The sequence below is a fragment of the Dicentrarchus labrax genome, unplaced genomic scaffold (genome assembly GCF_905237075.1).
Source record: "Dicentrarchus labrax unplaced genomic scaffold, dlabrax2021, whole genome shotgun sequence".
Classification (NCBI taxonomy): Eukaryota; Metazoa; Chordata; class Actinopteri; family Moronidae; genus Dicentrarchus; species Dicentrarchus labrax.
In genome coordinates this window covers 19,472,956-19,497,693 of record NW_026136712.1, presented here as the reverse complement: position 1 = coordinate 19,497,693, position 24,738 = coordinate 19,472,956, and the positions used below count along the sequence as shown (strand labels likewise).

At 39.0% G+C, this 24,738-nt stretch overlaps 1 protein-coding gene across 44 annotated transcripts in view; it reads right to left on the bottom strand.

Moving 5' to 3' along the window:
* LOC127373801 (ankyrin-3) overlaps positions 1-24,738 on the bottom strand; it is a 164,651-nt gene that overhangs the window by 57,529 nt on the left and 82,384 nt on the right. For 35 of the 44 annotated variants that reach the window (XM_051418601.1, XM_051418602.1, XM_051418568.1 and 32 more), the window contains 14 exons: positions 23,143-23,241; positions 20,670-20,768; positions 17,161-17,346; positions 15,610-15,633; positions 11,519-11,617; positions 10,138-10,236; positions 9,411-9,509; positions 9,078-9,275; positions 7,546-7,644; positions 5,400-5,498; positions 4,059-4,157; positions 3,344-3,541; positions 1,066-1,164; positions 710-808 (listed from right to left, as the gene is read on the bottom strand). In XM_051418601.1, the coding sequence (XP_051274561.1) occupies positions 710-808; positions 1,066-1,164; positions 3,344-3,541; positions 4,059-4,157; positions 5,400-5,498; positions 7,546-7,644; positions 9,078-9,275; positions 9,411-9,509; positions 10,138-10,236; positions 11,519-11,617; positions 15,610-15,633; positions 17,161-17,346; positions 20,670-20,768; positions 23,143-23,241 (1,596 nt within the window). The remainder of the gene's footprint in view (positions 1-709; positions 809-1,065; positions 1,165-3,343; positions 3,542-4,058; positions 4,158-5,399; positions 5,499-7,545; positions 7,645-9,077; positions 9,276-9,410; positions 9,510-10,137; positions 10,237-11,518; positions 11,618-15,609; positions 15,634-17,160; positions 17,347-20,669; positions 20,769-23,142; positions 23,242-24,738) is intronic. The other 9 variants (XM_051418573.1, XM_051418587.1, XM_051418617.1 and 6 more) reach the window with 1 other exon arrangement.

The window sequence follows — 24,738 nt, the reverse complement described above, 5'->3', positions numbered from 1 at the left end:
GAATACCACTCTCATATCTGTATGTTAAATATAGCTTAGCTTAGCACAAAGACTGGAAACAGGGGGAAACCGCTAGCCTGGCTCTATCTGAAGGTAACAAAATCTGCCTTTCAACACCTCTAAAGCTCACTAAATAACACGTTATATTGTTTGTGTAATGCATAGAAAAACCAGAGTGTAAAAACAACAACTTGCTGTTCTAAAAATTGCAATCTTGTGATGTATCAGAAAAATGCCTTGTCTTACAGCTCAGTTTTCTTTATATCGACATGTCGCTGCTGTTATTCTTTTGACTGATGGAGACAGCTTTATCCTCTCAAAATTTGCATTACTAAGGGATGTACAACTACATTTTAAGCACTTTACATTTTTACAGTTTATGTCTCCAGATATTTGCTAAATTTGTAAACATTCTTGTCTCGTCGAAGGTCGTCGCCTGAAAACACTGACTTTTTCAAAATTCTACCAGGGAATAAGAGTTATTGGGGCCTAGCTAATTTCAGTGGCAGCTCTTTCTGCATAGATGCTGTTAGAGTGGAACTGGAATCCAACCAGCCAATCACAATGCTTCGCTCAGGCGTTTTCACTATGTGGGTGACTGAAACTAGGTCAGCCTGCTTTCACCCAGAGCCAAAGAGAGAGGGAGAGAGGTTTCGGTGCATTAATGCATTAAGGAACATCCGATATAACCACTTTGACTGACTCTTACCTTTGCAGCAGCATGCGGTGAAGCTCCCTGGTCGAGCAAGAGCAGCGCCACCTTCTGGTTATCATAGTGTGCTGCCACATGCAGTGGAGTTAGTCCACTCTGAACACACACACGACCATTGTTAGACGGTCATATACAGACAGTGTACAGTGCAGTGAGGTGACAGAGAGAATACAGTGAAAGCTTTGAGTGAACAAACATGTATACAGCTAATGTGATAGTGTGCACATGTGTGGGTTGCATATAGGAATAAAGAATTTACTGTTCCACCATGTTCTTTATGTGGGAGCTCCCACACTCTCTGGTTTTGTCTCTTTTAAACCATCGTTCTCTCACACACCAGTTCTAAAACATACCTTCCCAGCTGCATCAGGCGGAGCATTTTTCTGCAGCAGCAGGTTGGCGACCTCGATCTTGCCGTACTTCGCAGCCACATGCAAAGGAGTGAAGCCCTTCTGGAGAAACACACAACAGAAAAAAATATTGAGCCAAATGTATTACAAAATCTACTCTACTAATGCGATATGACTGTTAAAAACACTTATATAATTTACTTATATTAATAATAGAAAGTTACCATTCTCTCTTTTCTATACATGGTGGCGACACAAAACCATATGTGTTTAATCACTTGTGATGGAGCCATGCAAGGTTATGTCACGATAACATGAGAAACTGATTATTTGGTGCTTAATAATGATGAAACATAATAAGAGCTCCGGGTGTGGAAATAGGATGTGTGTTGAGTGTGTGTTACATCAGATTCTTCAGCTATGAGGCAACACAGATCCCTGAACATACTCAGTCCAGATAGACCCGACTCTGTGTGTGTTTGCACATGTGCTACATGTGCATGCACGCAAACAGAGAGGTGACTAACAGTTATGAGACTCGACAGAATCCAGAAGGGCTTCCTGGTTCAAGGCCTCTGAATTTCAACAGTATGAATCCATATCTATAAAGGTTGTGGGTGGATGAATGATTTCAAGTAAATCGGGAAAAGAAAATGCAAATGAATGCTTGCTTCCATCCACTACCATTATGCAAATATTAGGAGGTGGTTTAAAAGATAAGCAGTAGGTGGTGCCAATTCTCCGGCAAGCATGGATGTTTTATAGAGCAGCGAGGACACTGTCAGTCATGGGAATTAAATGTTAACTATGTCACAATTTATTTGGAAAAGGTTTTTTTTTTAATATTTATTTTGCAATTTCTATCAAACTTTTCTAATGCGCATAAAAATAAGATGATTGAAATACAGCTAAGGATCTAAAATTGTGTATGTGCACCTAAAGCAGGGGTATATTCAATTAAAAGAAAGTTGTACCTTGCTATTGTCGCCAAGTGCATGCTCATGGTGGGAATTGTTTGGTCTTTGTAAATAATTTTATAAGGAATACAGTCTGCTCTATATGAAATGTCCCCTGAGATAACTTGATATGATTTGGCACTATAACAATAAAATTGAATTGAATTACGAAGCCTCAAGAGGTCTAATGTGAAAAGCCTTTGTTTCGCCAGTATCCAGTAATGGCTGAAAATGACCTGGAAACATCTCCCCTTTTTGACTGTATATAGACTTTAGGGACTTTCCTCAGTGTTGAAACTGAAGTCATCAAACGCTCAATTGCAGATGAAATGGATGTTATGAAATGAGTAATGCATAAAGAAAGCCTCTCCAGGAACATTGTTTTCTGACTCTGGAGGAGTTACTCTGACCCAGCTCTCCAACTGGCACACAGTCAACTGTAACCCGTGTTCCTCAGTCCAAGTGTCCCTTAAGGTTGGGAAACAGCGCAGCAGTAACACATCAAGTATTCAAAATCTGTCTCATGTAGCGGATCTAAAACTGTCAACTACCTTGTCATGTGGACACCTGCAGCCTGTTGCACCAGCTGTGTGTACGTTCAAACTTAGCCTAGTTATAACTTAAATTATTATGCACTGCGGAGGTGAGTTACAACTTAACTCTAAGTAACAGTTAATAGGTTTACACATGCCACTAACGTAGTGTAAATCATAAAATGTCACAAAAATATTTTTATTCTGCCACAGTATCATTTTTTCACACCATCATTTTGCGACACATTAATATATATAATCAATTTAATATCAATCTAGCTTACTACGATGTGCTACGATGCCAAGTGGCTCATACCACCCAGAAAGCCAACAGTTACCATGACGATCATTCATTGGCTACTTGCCTTAGTTACGACTTTATGCCCAAACTAAACAGGTAATGGCCAAAGTAATCCTGGTGGCAACCAGTTTTAGTAGCTGATTTAGTTACAACCTAACTGAGTCTCTAGTGTCCACTTTACATCCTAACTTAGGACAGAACTTACTCTTAGCTGGTGCAACTCAGTCGAGAACACTCAGCACACACTTCTGATCCAGGCAGCACTGTCCTGATGCTTTTTGGATCCTACTGCCATAAGACACAGCCTGCTACTAATAAAAATAGATGAGCAGTAAGGCTGAATAATTCCTGTTATTAAGTAGTTCTAATTCTTGCTGCCATTTTGTATCTTAAAGACTATTTCTCCCTATCAGCTATCAACACAACCAATGTCCGAGAAGTATTTGTGTCACATCAGATTTTCTTTGTGTGTGTGTGTGTGTGATGTTTACCTTGGTAATAATGTCCAGACTCGCTCCCTGGTCCAGCAGCGCTGCAGCCACATCTTTGTGTCCCTCTCTGGCGGCCAGGTGTAAAGGTGTGTATCCGGAGCTGGTGGTGGCATCTGGGCATGCTCCGTTTCCCAGTAGCTGGTGGACAATGTCTTGCTTACCAAGACGGCTTGAGATGTGCAGTGGAGTCTGGTCGTCCTGGTGACAACAAACAAACATTTTTCATTAATACCAAGCTGAGCTTTGTTGAGCTTTACACTAAAAGTCGGTGCAATTTCTGTAGTTTTTGTGCGTTTTGAATAAGGAACAATCAGTTTACAACATTCAAACAACTTGTATCTAATATAATGAGTGGGACATTGCTTTATTCTTGCTGAAAAAATAAACGTTTAAGATGCATTGAAGTAAGTACAAATATTTGTATACATGCACAAAAAAAGAACTGATTGCAACCATTATGTTGTTTCCCTACAAAAAAGGTTTCTTCTTACAATGAGAACAAGAGGAATAGTTCAGTACTGTAGTCACTCGGTAATTAGACATGTGCAGAGACACAACCACACACTCATTACTGTGCCTCAAACAAACATGCATAAACCACACACACACACACACACACACACACACACACACACACAATGGCTGAACGGGTTCAATGTGTTTTCTATTTCGATGGATTTCGATTTTTTGAATTCAAATGTCACACGTGGTCTACCTTGGCCGTGGCATCGACTCGTGCTCCGTTCTGGATCAGATATCGGACCACATTTGACTGTCCTGCCCTCGCTGCCATGTGGAGAGCTGTCTCCCCTCTCTGAAACATACACACACACACACACACAAACACACACACAGACAAGAAAGAGGGTTTATAGTTAATCCAAAGTTATGATTCTTCTCTGCCCTCCTTCCTCATGAAAACACACACAAATCTTGTAGAAACTCCCTCTCTGTTGAGATGTGCAGAGAGAAAAAGGGAGGAGGAAAAAGAGAGAGAGAGAGAGACCCCCTTGCTCTCCACATCCAACTCACCATAATGACGTCCCATAATGCTCCGTTTCTACGGTAACCTGGCCACAGACACGGCGTGGGCGACCAAATACTTGGGGTTGAAGAGTTGAATGTGCTGCACTCTTTCCCCTCTCTTCCCCCTCTCTGTTTGCTCATTACTCCGCTCTTCTCTTTCAACTCTTCCTCCTATCTATCTCTCCCTTTCTCTTTTTTCTTCTTTAACATGTGTAAGAGTTAACAGGGTCAGCAGTAAAGGGTTTGTAGCTCCAATAAGAAGAGTGTTGATGGACAAGACGAGAGTGCGAGGTCCTTTCCTTACATACACATGGCATTAATAGACTTTCTCTCCTTCCTTCCTGAACTACAGAGGTTTTCTCCGCTGTCTGCTCCAGTGACAGCAGATCTCAGACGTTATCAGTACACTACAACCAAGTAAAAATACTGGTGTTTTTTAGCCACTAGGGGGTGGCAGAAACAAGTTGTGAACACAACATTTGACATATCGTCACCTTTTAAAGTTGATATGGTGAACTCAAAAGCAGTTCTTTTTACTATTTATATTCACAATATTATTTCACTTTTAACGAACTGCCATGTACATTTATACGAGGATGGCAATGATCAGTTTAAAATTGAGACTGTTTCATAAACAGTTAAAAAAAAACTCCTTGTAATTTGAAGTAAAAATACAAGAGTATCATCAGCAAAATGTACTTTAAGTATCAAAAGTAAAGGTACTATCTACTCCTACTACTATAAAAAATATCCCGTCACTAATATATTATTATATCTGACATTATTACATTGTTAACATTGATTCATCAGTGTCTAAGCAGCATTTTACAGTTGTAGCTGGTTGAGGTGGAACTAGTTTAACTACTCTATATACATTATATATTTTATTTAAACTAAAGGATTGAGACATTTTTTTCTAAGGGCCCAAAACAGTTGGGAACCACTGGTTTTATGTGTAGACAAAGCAACTAGTACCTACAACTATCTGTTAAATCTAATTTAGTAAAAAGTACAAAAACGTAGAACTCACCACATTGCTTGTGTTTGGCGAAGCCCCGTGGTTAATTAGCTGGTGGACGATGTTGTCATGTCCCATAAATGCTGCAACATGGATCGGAGTCAGACCAGACTGTAGAGTGAAGAGACACACAGAGGAGGGGACGAACGCATGAGTGAAATACTCAGTTACAAGTCCTGCATTCAAAATGTTACTTAAGCAAAAGTACTGAAGTTTAATCAGTAAATATAAGTATAATATACATAAAGCATCAACATGTCTGCAGCATGTGACTGTTAATGGGGGTGTAACTTTTTTTAACAACAGTAGTTAATATTAAGTTATAGTGTCCTAAAAACCTTCTTTTCTTAAGTTTAGTTAGGATCAACTTTTCTCTGACAGAAATCAACTTGTTTCAAGAACATTTTAGAAACAACTGTGAGAATCTTAAAAGAAGGCAGAATAAGGGATTGCTGTCTCGAATCAAGAAAAGTCATGAGACCAGGTGACTTCTATTTAAAGAGGCTGAAATCATCTCTGCGCAGTGGCAATTTATATTTATTTATTAATATTTTAACCTTTTCATGCCAAAAACTTTCTTCTTGTTTCCAGTTATGTCTCAAAGGCTCTTATTAGCTCCAAATATTTCCTTTTTCAGAACAACCAGGATTCCTTGAAGATTTATTTGAAGTGAATGGAGATTTATAATGGATCATATGTGTGTAAAATGTAGGACAGCCTTGAAAAAAGTTTTACAAAATGCATTTTATTAGAACTGTGAAGGTGTCAGATATGAGAGCTCATCACAGAACAGTAACACAACTAACCAGTAACATCTTTGAGGTTTTTGGTGAAACTGACAGCAACTATGATCTTACAATAATACCCCATAACTAATAAATAACAAAAACTTCCAAACATTTATGACAGCTACTAGACTGTATACTTCATTAAAGGCATTATAAAGCCAATAAAAAACACTGTGAGCCTCCTTTTAGGGTGAACAGAACAAATCAAAAACTGATGCTCAAATGTTGCTTGGATCAGCACACAAAGAAGGGTTATAGCCAAGTGTGATAGTTGATTGTGTTCATAAGAGCCAGGAATATTGATATGTTGATTGACAGCTAAATTGTTCAATTGGTGTGTTTACAAGCCCGACTGGGACTGATAGGGTTAAGAAAATGAGAGTTTTATTCAGTAACAGACAAAAATGACTCAGATACTTAGATGAAGATTTTTGCAGCATGTGCAGTATTTCAAATGTTAATCTTCAAATTAACTACAGCTGTCAGGAGAGTAAAAAGTAGAGTATTTTACACTGAAGTACAAAGAGGCAGGAAATGCATTAGCTTAGTTTTTATTTTTTTGCATTATCATGTTTAAATCAATCTAAAATAATAGCTTTCATCTTTAACGTCATCACATTGTGCGCTCTGGGAGATGCGCAGTGGCACCAGCTGATTGGCGCGGGTGGAGAAGAGTGGAAGAGTAGAGCAGCTAAAAAATGAAAGTAAAAATGTATATATTTAAAAAACTAGTAGTTCAAATAACTTCTGGAGTGGCCAGAATTATTTTGTTCATGTTTGGACATTCAGAAATCTTTTGAACCACTATGTTTCTCGTTTTATTTAATTAAAATTTGATTTAAAAACAGGTCAAAGGCTTGTATTTTTTTATATTTATGACTCAATTTCAATACTTTTTTTCAATTATTAGGGTTTATTGACTTATATAACCTTTTAGCTTAGGCTGTACAGATTTTAGGGATATCAGTGATTTCAAGATACTCAAACAAATTACATCACAATAAGCAAAAACAGCAATGTAGGCACTGGCAGACAAAATCTATTGCAGAGTTCAAAGGGTGAGTAATGTACAAGAACGTCAGAAAACGAAGTTCAGTTCTTGAGTAAATGTTCTTTCCACCACTGTGACGACAGATTTAACCCCTGTGAAATACCAAACAAACCGAAAACCTGCCTACTCTCTCCAGTGATGCTCCCAGAAGTTCACAGAGTGCAAGTACAAGACATTTCAACTGCAGCTTTTCTTTTTGCTGTAAAACTGATTACACAAAAAGACAAACACACACACACACACACACACACACGCACACACACACGCACACACACACACACACACACACACACACACACGCACACACACACACACCTACCTCAGTGACTGCCTGTATAGACGCTCCATGCTTCAGAAGTAGCTCCATCACCTTGACTCTGTTTTTCTTGCAGGCAATGTGCAGGGGAGTGAAACCATTCTAAAACACAGAAAATCAATACAAAAATCTAAACATTTTAAAGTATAAAAAAATAATCCAAAACCTCTTCGCGTGTCGCTCTGCAGGTCTTTGCGGAGCTGGCTGAAAACAAATCTGGAACGCAGAATGGAAACTACAGTACAAAAGAGAAACCTTCTCTCTTTTTTTCCCTTCTTTTTTCACTTTTTCTCTCATGCAAACCAGACAAGCATGTGTGGAAATAATTGACTCTTAAGCTGTAAAAAAAATAAATAAAAAAAGTATGCTGGACTGAAATAGATACTTTTCTTTACAACTCACTCTTCACTCGCCAACACGTACACTCTCTCTCCCTCCCTCTCTTACTCGCTTGACTTTGAGGTTTCTGGCTCAATCCTATGACTTCATTTTCCTCTCCGTGTCCTTTTTTTTTTTCCTTCTTATTCTCTGGCTATAAAGTCCCAGTGCTCTAACCACACCCAGACTTCTCCCATTACAGAACAGAGATGGTTGTCTTACACCAAAACACCGGCCGAAGATATAAAGTCTCTTTTAGTCTCTTTGTCTTCTTTCCTTTCCAAATTTCCTTCATGTTCTCTCACCTGTGTCTTTTATTCTCCATTAAAGTTCCTTATTTCTTTTTTTTTTGTAAACAAACAAAAAGGAGGGATAACAAGGGAGGTAAGGAAGAAAGGGCAGATAGGAGGAGGAGAGGAAATGAATGACTTGAAAGGAGGAAGATATTTTGGGTTGGTTGAGAGAGGAAATCATCCAGATCTGATTGCAACATGTAAACAGAACCACAACAACTGCCACACGCACTGCAGGAGAGCAATCTATTTTATACTTCAGTTTGTCCTTTAAAGTTGCATGGTCTTAAACATGACTCAAGTGTGAACTGAATGGTGTCCCATTGAAGTAAAGGCTGCAGCAGCACAGTAAGTTCACAGAGAGAGATACAATGCACTTCTTTATCATTTAATTATCATTTCTGATGAGAAATAAATAAAAATCAGTTTAACAAACCATAGAACACTGTGAAAGAGCCTCTTCTTGTGAGAAAATATAAATAAAAAATTCAATATAAAATACAAATATGTTTTCATTAATCATTGTGGGACAAAATGGAACTTAAAAAACACAAAAAACCCTCCCTAAATATTCAGCTTTCAGAATGATACATATTTCTAGATTCTATCAAATAAATGAATGCACTAAAGAAAAAGAATGTACTGAGTGGTTGAAACGGGTTGAAAATGTGGGCAAGACGATTGATTTTAAGAGCTTTTGAATGGAGAGCAATTTCCCTCCCCCACTACCTTCCTCCCAGTCCTTTCCACACTTTTATTTTCATCATAAAAAATGATTGGTGAGCCTTTTCCCAAGCTACAGAGATCAGCTGTTTCTCTTTGCTGCCAACTCCCATCCTCCTACATTCATCCTTTTATGCTCACCAGTGCCTTGGCGTTGGGGTTGGCCTTCTTGTCCACGATGACCTTTGCCACCTTGTAGTGCCCGCAGTGGGCGGCCACGTGCAGCGCCGTCAGGTAGTCGTTGGTCACGTCGTCCACGGGCACCTCGTGGTGCAGCAGCAGCTGGACGCAGTTGAGGTGGTCGCCCTGCGTCGCCATGTGGAGCGGAGACAAACCATTCTGGAAGGAATACAGGAGGAAGAAGCATTTGTGAGGCGGAGTGAGACAGACATAGAAAAAGAGAGTGAGAAAGAATCGAGAGAAGAACAGAAGTAGAGAATGATAGAGGAGAAGACACACAGGTTGAAGGTGTACCTTGGTCTTTGACAGTATTGGAGCTCCTCTGTCCAGCAGCATCTCCACCACCTGCTCATGGCCACTCCTGGCTCCACAGTGGAGAGGAGTCAGACCGTCCTGTGAGAACAAACAGTAAGGTAAATGCCCAGTGGCTGTGTTCAGGTTAAAGTTTGGACTTCATACCATCACCTACAGCGTCTTTAAGCAGCACAATAAAGCCCTCACTGCAGGAATTAATGACAAGAAAATGCAGGTAACTCTTCCCTTCCTCGCAGCTGTGGGAGGATTTTAGTGATATTTGTGATCTAATTTCCTTTTAAGGAGTACATGTTTGTATACGGGCTGAGAAAATCCCTAAACTAAAAAGTGTTGTAAAGTGCTTAAACAGAGCTGCTTTTAACAAGCTGGAGATAATAATATGGGTACTGTATGTGCCTGTGTTGGAAGATAAATGGACAAGGCTTAGGTCTGCTGACTAAAAATTTTACATAAATGTTAACCGTTACTTGGAGCATTTAAATAAAAGACCCCACCAGGGACCGCAAAATCCTCTGCTGCCTTGATTTTTTTAAACTACTTTTTATCTTATCTGTCTTGTGCAAGACCCCAATTTCATGAAAGTGCATAACTAAATCGATGGAGTACCTCTTTAAATATTCATTAATGTTAAAAGAAAAAATTGGACTTTTCTGGGTCAAAATTATGTGTGTATGTGTGTGTGTGTGTGTGTGTGTGTGTGTGTTACCTTGGTCCGTGCATCTATCTTGGCCCCTCTCTCCAGTAGCAGTCGCACCATGTTGCTATTGCCACGTTTGGATGCTACGTGCAGCGGCGTTATGTCATTCTGGGGAGAAAGAAAAGCATCATTTCATCATTCAGCTGCAGAGACAAGAAGGTTTTGAAATGTACCACTGAGTTTGAGTTGTAGTTGTTCTAAGAAAACAACACAGAACATCCTAACTCTGTTTGTTGGTCACATATTATCACGTAACACATAGATGAAAATTCTAAACATTGTGCTTATAGTGTGCTACAATTACACAATTTGCAGATGTATTTCAACTAAAAATGAAGATGTAGAACACAGTTCAGACTCAATTTTACTGACTCAATTACAGACAAGGGCTCTATTTCACAGGAAAACTGATAACTATCTCCCTCTAGAGGAAGAGAACTACTCCAGAAACATGAGCAGCACGGTGTTCTGCTTTAACAGTTTTCTTGCTTTCTTGTTCCTGCCTGAGAAACCAAAAGTATCTCTGACAGAAGTACATATGGTCTACTACTTATTTTATCATTATATAAAATGCATGACTACCGACTGCTTACTGTAAGTGTTTTTTTATGTATTCGATATAATGCCTCCAAAACAAATCATTTGCACTATTTTGTACAGTAAATGTGTGTATGCAAATGTACGGTAAAACAAAGTGTTGGTCTGTCTCTTAATACTTTCCTGCATCCTAATCTTGTCTGACACACTTCGTCCTAGATCCGTATTTTCTGTAACAAATACATTGTTTCTGAACGATGCATTTGCTGGGGACTTTCTACCACCTTCATTGATTACAAGGGGTATCTGACTGAATCCAACTTGGTGGAAAACATTAGGAATTAACTATACAAAACAGAAACACTGTCTTCTCACTGATGGTCTTGTACGCTTATGTAGGTCACATAGAGGCATCAGTATTTAACTGAGACTGTTTCATAACCAGCTACAAACTCCTTATAGTAGGTTTAAACTGAGTTAGAATTTAGTTTGATAAAGTACTGACTGACATTCACTAACAAACACACCCTTAAACCCAGCATCCATTCCTACAATCTCTAGGATCACATAGCACACAAATAACAAGTATATGTGTCCTCCAGCAGAGTGACAAGCACAGCTGTAGAATTACATGAGTCAGTATGAGATTCCTGCACACACACAAGCACATACATATCATCATGAGAGTTGCGGAGTGAGTGCTTGCAGCAGCACTCACTTCAAAAGGTCTGTGTGTGTGTGTGTGTGTGTGTGTGTGTGTGTGTGTGTGTGTGTGTGTGTGTGTGTGTGTGTGTGTGTGTGTGTGTGTGTGTGTGTGTGTGTGTGTTTGCTGTCTTTGAAGTGAAGTACTTACCCTTGCCTTGAAGTCTACAGCTGCCCCTCTGTTAAGCAGGAGCGTTGCTACGTTGATGTTGCCGTAGTGAGCCGCAATATGGAGAGGGGTGAAACCGCTCTGAGAGGGACGAGAGACAGAACAGGTGGAAAGAGAAACAAAGGAGTGAATTAAAGAAGAAATATCGCTTTTAACGAGCTATGAGCAAAGCATGATGGGGGCATTATAAAGCGGTTGGCCAAAAGCAGGCTAACAGAGCACAGCAGACCAGGGCTGAAACATGCTTGTTGAAGATTTTACAAAATAAAAGGAGTGCTGGGTTTTTCTTTCATAATAAATATGCTTTTTTGAAATGGATAGAATCATAATATAAGCAAACATAAGCGCATTAAGCTCCTGTCAAATGAAAACAATGCAAAGGTAATTTATTTGGGAAATGTAAATACTGAGTGTCCATTTAAGTTTTTAGAAAAAAATTCTATTCTTGTCTGTGTTGTGCTTTCATCTGACAGGAAATACAAAAACCAGACATGCAGGTGTGCATGCATCTGCATTAGTTATAAGCAATCTGGCGCAAGAATCTGGCGACATGATACGTATCCCAATACAGGGGTGACGATTCAATATATTGCGATATATTGCGATACTGTAAACAAGGCGATTTTCGTCTTTGAATTGGAAAACTCATAGAACAATAGACCATAATGCATGCTGAAAATCGGATTTAAGAACATAAAAATCGATACAATATCACAAAACTAAAATATAATATAATTTATATAAAAAATATATAAAAAAATGTATATAAAAAATATAAAATAATTCTATAAAAGCTGCTTTAAAGACGCCATCACTTCAGAGGCCTGACCTAAAGTAACCACTTTAAGACGTCACAGTAACCAGGACAGATCTCTTCATCCAGTACATAAATTATCAATTTATTCACATAATGAGATCAGTATTAACTGAGGGTAACTTTTCCAAAGCATCAAACAGGAAAGTTCAACATGTTATTGATCATGTCACTGAGAGTGAAATCAAGGAGCTCGTCTATTGAAAGCGGATTAAACCGCTTTCTGGGCACAGTGACAGTAATTAGCATTATCTTACAGGACAGTCAGCACAATGTCAGGCTCATGTTTGTTAAAAAACGCAATTAAATACAATCTATCGGCATGCTAAAGCTCCACTGAAGTCATTACTATCACTTCAGCCAGTTTTTCCTCTCACTGACAGCTGGATGAGAGACAGATGATCCTGTGTACGACCAAATGTAATTTACGCTACTTTAGACATTAGCAATTTGCAGGAAATACGACACAGGAATAAATCTAATATTCAAGACTATGTGCATCAAAAGCAATCACTCAAGCAGTGCAAGGAACAATAGCACTTTTTTTCTCGTTGATGGATGTCACAAATATTATTGTAACTCGAGTAGGATCACATTACAGAACTGTGGATGGAAAAGAGAAGTCATGGGGGAAAAGATAAAAACCTGTACTAGTATATTCTGTAACAGCCAAAGACAACAAGCCTAGCGGATGCAAACTCCGATGTTCTGCGGTGAGTTTTTGCTTTGAATAAAATGCACTGCAACCTGACACAGCTTGCATCATGTTGGCTGTCATGTTAGCTGGCTCTACAGTAATATGTCATTTAATGTTTCTTGATCACACCAAGACATGATAGGAACGCAGACAAGTACTGAACCATTTACAGTAAATGAGGACAAAAAACCTAAAGGGTGAGGGTTAAATGATCTGGCACTCACAAGCAATGCACGTCATTTTCTGGCCAAACCGCACAGATAGAAAATCACTTCTTATAATTCATATTCAGAATTATTATAAAATGTTGTTTCGTCTACAAAGATATTAAAGGAATACTTAACATTTTGGCAAACATTTTGCGCTTATTTGCACTACTGCGGAAAGATCAATACCACTCTCATGTCTATATGGTAAATATGAAGCTACAGCCAGCGGCTTAGCTTGGGCACAAAAGAACCAGAGGATAGTTAGGGACTTCCTGGATCCTCACTGTGAGGCAGATGGAGACAAACAAGATAAAATGTGCTTTCCGGTAGAATTTGTTACCTTTGGAGAGAGCCAGGCTAGTTGTTGACTGCTGCTTTTTCTTCATATTTACCACCCAGATATGAGAGTGATATTGTTTTTTTCATTTCACAGCAAGAAAGCAAATAAGAGTATTTCCCAAACACGTCCAAATATTCATTTAAGGCTCAGCAGTACGTCTTTATTGAGGTTGTTCTTAGCTAAGAGTATAGTCAAGTTCAAAATAACATTTAAAGACAGGAGGTAGTATGTCCAGCTTATACACGTTGCAGCTTGACCAGAAATTAACAACTGAGATCTACCAGTAGTACTGTCCAATGATAGATCCAGAAGTGGATAGAAGGAAAATGCATCAGGAATGAAGTCTCTTGAAATATTATACATATATTTGCACTAAACACTACGTGTTAGTCTGTGAAGAAAAATCCTTAAATCGATTTGAATGTAAATTACCCCTTGATTTTTTTGCTGTAGCAGCTACTTCACTGGATAAGATTAACTACTATGTCTCTCAAATACTCTTAAATACTGGCCTTTATTTACCTCAGTGGTAGAGAGCCAGTCTTTAATCTGGAACAGGTTTGTATTACAGACAGGCTTTTATTTCTTATTTCACCGGCTCCCCAGTTAATGCAAACTCAAAACTTCCTCCTTGTTTATCTGCTGTCTCGATAAATTCCATATTATTTATGTAAATCCATCACAACAACAACAGTCATGTCAAATTTTACTCAACAGTGAATGCAGCTCAGCACTTCCAGCAGATTCTGGCAGACAAAGTATTCTTTCTTTCCAGTTATTGGGAAGATTTTAAAATAAAACATCTACATAAAGTGCTGAGTTTCATTGACAGTGGCTTAATATTGGTTGGTAAAACTGGAATTAATGTGTATGAAACTGTTTCTGTTCAAAATAGATGCAATATGACCAGGGGCATCCCTAGAGGGGGGGCCTGGGGTGGGCCACCCCTGAAATTTGATTGGCCACCCCAAGTGCCACCCCATTATCCTTACCTCTACCACTCCACACTGTGTTTCAGATGCTGTAGTGGGCTCCTTTATCAGGTTAGAGTGAAGATACTAGTATCATATGAAACTAAAAAGAATGGTGATGGAAAACCTTGCATGGTCATTTTCAAAAGGATCCCTTGAGCTCTGACCTCAAGATCTCTGAATGAAAATGGGTTGTATGGGTACCCATGAGTCTCCCCTTTGCAGACATGTCCACTTTATACTAACCCAATGCATCTTTTGGACAAAACCCATGCAGTTTTTTGCATGTGGTATAAATGTAATGTATTCAATTTGTATAGCCTACTGTATTTAAATAGTTACACCATACTGGGGTCTCCAAACGCTATTGTAATGCATAAACTGGGAATTTGAATTGAATGGAAATCTGAGATACATACTTCATGCCAATCCTGCATAAGTCAGTGCCCCATTTGTGCCACCCCAATCAAAAAAGTCTGAAAATGCCCCTGAATATGACTTTCAGTTTGGCTCATGACGGTGAAGGCAGTAAACTGGGAGAGTTTCAAACTAAAAACTAACCGTAATTTCTACTAAAAATAGAGCAAAAGTGGTAAATATATCATGACTGTTGTTGTACTGATGGAATTAGTGCTGGCTATGGCCCCCGGCTATTACATGAGAATTTACAGCACACTAAAATATCTACTGAAAGAGACCTAAGTCTACATATAATGAAGGGAAAATGGTTTTAAAAGATTTAGGTATGTGTCTACTGTTATTATTTCATCTCTGACCAAAAGCAGCAAGCCACTGGATTCACACAAAGCAGGAAATCGAAATGCGATGCAGGCTTAAAAAACGGGCACACAGGTGAGGAGCTGTCAGCAGCAAAAGCATTCATGCCAGCATTTAGCGTTCATGCTAGCAGACAGAAGGCTTTGGCTTTGCAAATGGTGACTGTGAGTGAACAATGACAGAAGAGAGGAGAGGAGAGGAGAGGAGAGGATAGGAGAGGATAGGAGAATAAAGAGAAGAGAAGAGAAGAGAAGAGAAGATGTACCTCTGTTGTTCTATTCACCATCATCTAGAAGGGAAAAAGGAAAACGGGGGAAGCGGTGGGGTAAGAAAAAGGAACGAATATTGGGAGGAGGAGGAGGAGGAGGAGGAGGAGGAGGAGGAGGAGGAGGGGAGAGAATGGGGTGGTTAGTGCACCACAACAACTACAACAGCAACACCAACACCATGGTTGCGAGAAGCTGTATGATGGGTATATGAGAATGTAGCCGGAGACAATGAAAACAACTGAAATACAGAGGAAACACACAACTGGGTAATGGACTGAGACTCTCCCTCATAGTCTGTTATTTGTTCTACACTGACGACTAAGTGGTTAACATATCTGTATTATTGACTTCAACTAAACAAAGATAAAGACTTCACTGTTCTTTCCCTGAGTCGTACATAGATCGTGACACATGTAAAGACTTTTATTAAAACTGTAAACGCTTGTTGTATTTTTGTGCTACAGGAAACATGTTCAAGGCTGATGATTTCTTAATCTTATTATTCTATAATCTATATTCTTAGGGACCAACAAAAAGTGGCATACAGTTCACAATAAAAAAACATAATGGCAGAAAATGTTTCACTGAAATTCACTGAACCGGTGCCTGCGAGAGTGCTACATGTGAGTTTCCTTCTCTTAAAACTTTTTTGGGTAAATAGAAAAAGATGTAGGTGCACTTTTTTTGACATGCCCCCATTTTAGTGAAATAAAGGGCAGCACAAATCAGCAAACTCTTGTTCATTTATTTTCCCAGCATAAATCATATTCATTCAACTTAGTCCTCTGTTGGCATATTTAGTATTTAATATTTGATTAATGTTTTTCATTTTTAGGAGAACACAGACTGTACAAAATAGAGATTAAATGTTTTATTAACACAAAAAAGGTATTGAACTGTATGTAGTCTGAGAGGCAAAACCCAGGGCAAAACAAAGCCAATTACTGACCGCTGAGTAGTGTACTGTAATAACTGAAGGTGACTCAACAATTTTAGCAGCTCCTCTTTTCACTTATTTGGACTTTGACAGATGCAAAGTTAAGATAATCTCAGTTACATAGTAGAAGGCAGAGGTAAGGTCACATGATTCCATTTTAAGAAAAAAAATCGACATTTTAAGAAACATTTGTGTTCGCTTTCTTGCAGAGAGTTACATCCACACCGCTCTCATGTCTGTACGCTGGCTAACTTAGCTTAGCACAAAGACTGGAAATAGGTGGAAACAGTTAGCCTGTACAAAGGCAACAAAATCCGCCTACCAGCACATACAAAGCTCATTAATTAACATGTTATATCTCACATGTTCCAACATTTATTCCCCCAAAATGTTTAAGAAAAAACACCTATAGCACACCGCCAACTCGCTGACGCCGGTTCAGTGACAGAAATAACCTGAAGTCGCGCCAATAGTTCCCAGAAGGTGTCATGGGGCTAGGAATATAAGCAGGTTAGTATCTTAAACAGAACAAAATTAAACAAAACCCCTTCCTCTCTGGCAGCAGGGAATGTTGGGAAATGCAGTCCTGCCTATCGTACAGAGAGCATACCTTGGACTCCACGTCAGCGTTGTGGTCGTTTTGGAGGAGGAGCGCAGCGGCCTTGGTGTCGTCTTTCCGCGCGGCGATGTGCAGCGCTGGCAGGCGGACCTTCCCCTTGGTGTCGTTTTCCAGCAGGAGGGAAACCACCTGGTCGTGGCCCTGCTGCAACGCCACCGCCAGAGGAGTGAAACCATCCTGTGAACCACCAGAAACAGTCAGACGGATACCCAATGGCAGCTCACGTGAAAGTGACCAGGGTGCTTATTCAGTCATGAGATGTTAAACTGCCATCAGATTAACGTAAAGGGATGCATGTCTGAGAGGGGCTTAACTAGCACAGGGCAATCCATTTGGCAATTCAGGCATTTTAGCTAATGCACTAAAGATTGTTTAAGTGCTCAGTGTCAAGTTCAGTGTCTCTCAAGGACAGATCGAAAGGAAATTTAGCTCAAACCAAGAGGCAAACAAGAAGAAACGCATCTACGTGTATGCATTCACACACTCAATATAACAAATGAGAGACACAGCAGAGGCTACTAGCAGCAGTATCCATGAATCATCAAAGACAAGGATGTGTGTGTGTGTGTGTGTGTGTGTGTGTGTGTGTGTGTGTGTGTGTGTGTGTGTGTGTGTGTGTGTGTGTGTGTGTGTGTGTGTGTGTGTGTGTGTGTGTGTGTGAGGGTGCACACTGCACAGGCGCATGTGTTTACACAGGACGTCGACTGTCTGGATAAAACCAACTCAGCATCACTACACACCCACACATCAAAGCAGAACGTCCCCGCAGAGATCCTGCAGAGCTGACACACACAACTGCAACCGGCGAGAAACAAACAAACATGCACGCTAACGCACACATTCATAATCAGATCCGCAAGCATCTCCGCAAGACACACACAAACACAGAGATACCCACACCCACCGGCACACAAGCATGCATAAATTTAGCCTTTTTAAGAATTTTTAAAAGTCATAAGCCATCCCATAGCACTACCCTCCTGTTTCATCTGCTTCGTTATGGATTCAGGAAAAGACAAGAAGCTTAATGTCCTAAAAATACTTCAAGAGACAACAAAGGCTCTAAAAGAAGGCTTTTGATCTTTATCTTCAAGCTTTAAAACTCACAGTGAGACAGCATAATTTTGCCTCGCTGAAACAAGATGAGCTAAAAACCTTAAATGAAGTCACACAAACTAGAAAGTATGGCGCTATGTACCTATTACATGACCACTTAGGTTCATTGTAACAGGGCTGCTAACATAAAAACTGAAAATTCATATTCATAGACTTAAAAGTGTCCTCTATAGTAGCTTCAAATAATGAAGAAAATATTGAAGTCAAATGTGGATATTGCTGCTGTATATTTTTGCACTTTGTACTGTGGTACAACGACAGTTTAAATATGTAATTTAAAGCTCAAAAATACAATAAATGCAATAGAAAAGATGCAGATTAAAGATAAAGAAAAAGGGGGACCCGCTCTGATTTCTTCTGCCTCATGCTCTGCTGAAACGGTTAAATATGAATTATTAAACACCGGGAGTTGCTTCAAACATGGATATATATTTCCCCGCATGAATAATTCACTCCGTCTCCGACTGGAGGAGGAAAAGAAGGAGAACGGCGATATGTGGTGGGAGGAGAAGGGAGCAGACAAAAGGAGGAAGGAAAGAGGAGGAGAACTGAGGAGGAGGAAGAAGAAGAATGAACTGTCAAAGACAGAGCTCTGTAAACCAGTACACCACACTGATGTACAAATAGATGCAGCTTTAATGGTATATTCAGAAAACAGCAGGTGTAGCTACTTCTGTTTTCTGGTTTGATTTTATTATTTAATTAAGACAACGAAAGACATGTCCCTTAATACAATTAAACTAAAGCCAAACAATATACAGGTCTATGTGAGCGGTTTTTAAAGATGTATTTCTTCAGTAGGAATGAAAAGTCTACGGCTGAGAGTCACAGACTGGGTATGGAAGTCATAAAGTGACAGACAGCCAAACACATAGTCGGTTTTGGTCTTTCATGGGATTTGTAGGCAGTTAGAAAATACAGAAAACACCAGCTTCATCATTTAAAACGACGTAACCTGTAACAAATTCAGATCGCATTTCAGAATTACTGTACAATGTGATCATTAACGATCAATCATCTTTTTGTAGAAGTATGACAATATGTACACAATTATGTTGTATGTATATTCAGTGCTTATGAATTCAGTGTAAATTAATATTTAGAAGAATGTATGAGAAAGTATACATGTATATATGTAAGTAATATGTAGTCATTTTTGAATGTAAATGTCTTATCTGTTGTCATGTTTTTGTTATGTTTTTGTTTTCTTAATGCTTTGTGTGGACCCCAGAGTAGCTGATGTTCTGCATTAGCTAATGGGGATCCTAATCAAATCATTAAAAAAAGGCTAGGATTTGGTGACTTCTTTTTTAAAATTCAGGCTACTTTTTTGTCAGAAATGTGTCCATAGCACCAAGTACTGAAAACTGTACACAGCCAAGTGCAGAAAGTTGTTCATAATCTTGTTTATTTATTCTTTGACTAGATAGTTCCTAATTCAAATTCAAATTTGGCAAATATTAGACTACAACAATAATAACAGATAAGTCATGTTAGAGAACAAACAGAGTGCTAGCATTAATAAAAAAAAAAGAAGGTTTTGTTACTGATTCTGCAAAGTTAGAAATTTGGAAATATTGCTATGGTGTTGCCACTGTACCAATATGGTCAATAATAATACAATTTTAAAACCAAACCATAAGCCCGACAGTAGCTGCTGGACTATGGAAATGATCAACCCTGTGACTTCTCTGTTACGTGATGCCCTACTTGCTATTACACCACAGAACACTTAACACTAAAGTACAATGTGAAAATCTAAATCTAAATCTAAAAAATACTGAAAATTCTACATATGGTCTGGTCTCATAAACGCTCTTTAGACGGAGGGGTCTGACCAGAATGAGGATGTGCCTGTCACACTTCAGTGGCAGTTGGCCGTCTGCCGGTACTACAGCAGATGATGGACTGTACCGACTCACTGGCAGGGTAACACTCGCTCACGCCTCAGATGGTCTGTAACGTCACTAGTTCCTCCCTCTGTAGCAGCTGAAGACAGCCAAGGTCACTCTGAATGAAAACATCGCCATGCTGTTGTCGCCGGCTTTCCTGCTGACTCCCTCCTTCACCTCTATTTACTCTCTTTACCATTTAGTCAACAGATTCATCTATAAAAACAGTGACCTTTCATCAATTTTGAGCCCTTGCATATAGTAAACAATGCCTTCATTTGCAGCTGTTGTCTCCTAAAGGAGCCGCTGTATGCTGGCAGGCACCTATTTACCATTTACAACAAGGAATCTGTTGGTCATAATGCTGCAGTGTAATTACTGCGAGGCTAAACGAGGCCTGGGATAAAGGGTAGCTATTAGAAGCTGTCATGGGCTCATGAGTGTGTGTGCAAACAGGCGTAGAGTGTGTATGCATCTGTTTGCGCTCGTTACCTCGGTGGCGATGCTCTGACTGGAGCCGTTGTCCAATAAGAACTGCACCACATCCATGTGGTTCTCCTGCGCTGCCATGTACAGCGGAGTGAAGCCATTCTGGAAAACAAAACATTGAATCAGACCTCTGTTCTACTCAAGGAAGCTGAACATATTGAATACTATTATTATATTATTACTATTATATTGAATTTTCTATGAAGTCATAATCTATGGAGGAACACTGCATTCAACGAAGAAAAAAACAGATCTCAGAATCAGGGGTATTTCCAGACTTTTTTGAGGGGGCGCAAGCTGGGAACTGACTTATGCAGAGGTGGCATGAAGCATGTGGCTCAGCTTTCCAGTCATACCCAATGTATGCAGTTCCAGTACTGTTTAGGGACTCCGGCATGCAGAAATATTCACATACTTGGCGAAAACAACACAGTTATACCACATGCAAAATATTGCCTCTGGTATAAATAAGGTCAAGCGACCCCTTTGAAAATGGCCATGCCAGTTTTTCAATTGCCAAAATGTTGCCTAATTTTGGAGCGTTATTTAGCACGGCATTACTCATTACTCTTTTCAAAAGTAATATTATAACAGCTTTTCTTCACAACCTACTGTGTGTCGTCCAGAAATCAAAACCAAAAGAACAAAACTTATGTTCCTGTATAAAAAAAAAAAAACAATAAATGCCAAGCTGACTATGATGATCTATCCTATTGATTTGTCTGCTTGCATTAGGTCATTGCTGCCTGTGTTGAGAATCAATAAGCAGGACTGCATTATGGCAATATTGGATTTACAAGATTTTTGCATTAATGTGATAAAGTACCTTGATTTGTCAGGTATTTCATTTACTGGGTCAGCCAAAAACAGATGTCCCCATCAGTTGTTTTTTTTTATCTATGAGTAGTTTCTTCAATTTCAAGAAAATTTGCAATTTTATTATGATATAACACTATTATATGCAACACCAAGAATGAGGATTGTATCCATATCACCCACTGCTACTTCAGAGCATGCTTTTTTCTGACCTCTGCAACTGAATGTACTTTTAAAGGAGACTTATCATTGAGTACATACTGTCACCTCCGTACATACCTCACACCTGATAACAGCACAGATAAAAGCTGATCTGAGCTGAAAAGGTCTCTCTGTGTGTGTATTTGTGTGTGTGTGTGTGTGTGTGTGTGTGTGTGTGTGTGTGTGTGTGTGTGTGTGTGTGGTGCAACACTAGAACAAGGCCGAGAAAACACATCTCCATAGCAACACAAAGACCCAAAAATCACTTCAGCACGCCAAAAATCTCCTCCTCCTCCCTCACTCTTCTCTGTATTTACACTGCTGTCAATGCACCAACAGCTCTCCCCCCCAAAAAAAAGTACATTGATATGCTATTAAATGCAAAAAGGTATAAAAGAAATAATAATACAATTAACCTTACCTTTAGCATTTTTCGCCATTTATTTCCCCAAACATTTCTTTTTTTGTATTTTCCTCTTTTTATTAAACAAATGTCTGCTTTATTATACTATTATATGGATGTCATTCAAATTTGTCATGGGTTCAACTTTTTGCCTAATGGTTTATTGACCTCAGAGTATATAGATTAACTAATTAAGTAATTCATTGAGTCACTTAAATGCTGTAAATGCTGTATACACTGTGAAATCACAATAAAGACTGATATTTTTTTTATATATGTTTGGCAGTTTTGGTCCTCCATAAACACTCTCTCATACAGTACCAGAGTTATTATAGATTTGTCATTTCAGTTTAGTTTTAATTAGTTTTAGTGTTTTAGAGTTTTAGTTATCATTATTATTTTTCAATTGGTTTTTTATTTTTATTTCAGTTAACAAAAAATTCTGTATTCACAGCTAGTTTTAGTTTTTAGTTTAGTTTTAGTTAACTACAATAACCTTGACCAGCGCCTCTGATTTTAAACATTATTTCTCATTTGTTTAATCCATACAAAGTAATACAGTACAGCAATATACATAATATAATGTATATATATAATTTATAATTTATAATAAGAGCTGTCCCTGATATATTCTTTCCTGTGTGCTATAATCTGACTTATGCTTTAAAAAAAAAAACAGAAAAACAAAGATTCGACTTTAGAAACTAAAGATTGAATGAGTTTCAGTACAGCACCAAGGTTATAGCTCATCAATAGCAACTTAATCTTCTCTTTTCTCCTCAGCTCAAGGCTTTGACGTTGACATTATTATGGTTGCTGTGGTGACCAGAGCAGTGTCTGTGTGTGTATGTGTGTGCTGTGTCAGCAGCTCTGCAGTGCTTCCTGGCCCACATTCAACCGTCAGCACACACACACACACACACACACACACACACACACACACACACACACACACACACACACACACACACACAGATGGACACAGTGTGTACAATAGCTGTATACGGATTTCCAACAAAGATGATTTCACACTTGGACAGCTTTGTGTGTGTTTACCTGGGACTGTGCATTGACGTTGGCACTGTGGGTGACGAGTTCCTTCACCACATCTGTCTGCCCAGCAAGGGAAGCTATGTGGAGGGCTGTGTTTCCTTTCTGCTTGGAAAAAGAAGGAAAAGCATTTGAAACTTTTTAAATTATGTTCAACACATTTCTGTCCATGTTAATGGAAAGCTGAGAGAGTGGAAGGGGAGGCCAGGGAGGGGGACAGCCCAACACTGTCAGCAGCAGCTATGTGACACACAGCTAATGGAGGCAATTAGGGTAATTTAAAACCTTAAATAATCAATCTGGATAATAAGAAAAAGAAGAAAAAAGAGACAGGCTGTTGAAAAAAGTGAGGTAAAGAGTTGGTATGAGAATGAGTTGCATATACTGAACCTCTAACGTAGTGGTGCCCAACCTGGGGGTCGGGACCCCCATTAGGCGAGGCCAAAAGCTTTACGGTGGGTTGCAACTACTTCTTGATTTTAAAGCATGTAGGAAAACTTTAAAAATATACATAACAGCCTTATATCTCATTGTCCTGCAGTAAAAAAGCCAAAACCCAAAGAGCTAACAGAACTAACGTCAGGGAGAAGAACTGAATTTGTCAAAAAAGCAGCCTATCAAGATTTAAAAAATGAAAAAAATATACAAAACAGAGAGAATTTTATAAAAAAGTTCCTAAAACACATCTCTGGTGTTACATTTACAGGAAATAATCTGCTCAAAATTCATCCAAATCACACATTTTACACAAACTTCCTGCAGATAATGTGTTCACCTTTTTACAGTTGTTCTCTACTGTTACTGTTATGCATTGACTATAATGTAGTATCCATCAGATATTTTATTTAGTCAGGGGTTGTCAGTTTAGTTAATGATAGAAAAGGGGTCCCTTGAGGGAAAAGCTTGGGGAACTACTGCTCTAATGGATGCACCTGTTGCATGTGTGTGAGCTATAGCAGCAGCTGTTACCATGTATTCATTCCTGTTGCCACTGGAAACTCCACATATATACATCTCCCTTCATTCCTGAATCTGAACTCCTGTATCTATCTTTCCTCTGAAGCTTCACCTCTCCTCTTTATCTGTACAGCAATTCAGATCACTTGAACTTGCCTGAATATGTATGTTTACTGAATGTAAAAATTAATAAATGGTCACCAGAATAAAGAATAAAATCAGAATGTGCAGCAGTGGTGCAAAAACTGGGGCTTCAACCTCTGCTTGCTCCGCCAATGCATCCATCTGCACTCAAAACTCCAGGAACTGTTTTTTTGGCAGTGGAAAAAAGCTGTGAACTTAATACTGACGTTTTATCGTCTTATAAGCTGATATGGCAAACTTGTTGGCAAACAGTTGCCTATTTATACGTCCAGCAGACACAAAGCAACATTAGCATTCATTTGGAGTCCTGTTTCTGGATACCTGGTCCAATATTCACTCTCATTTTAGCTATATTTTTGGTATCCACAACTTCACCCAGTAAATATCTGGTTCCTCAGCTGCTATGTTCACCAACAGTCATTTAGTCTACCGTTATTAGCATAATGTTTTGTAAGATTTGTTTTGTGTTAATTTGATGAGATGTAATTTAAAATATTCCCA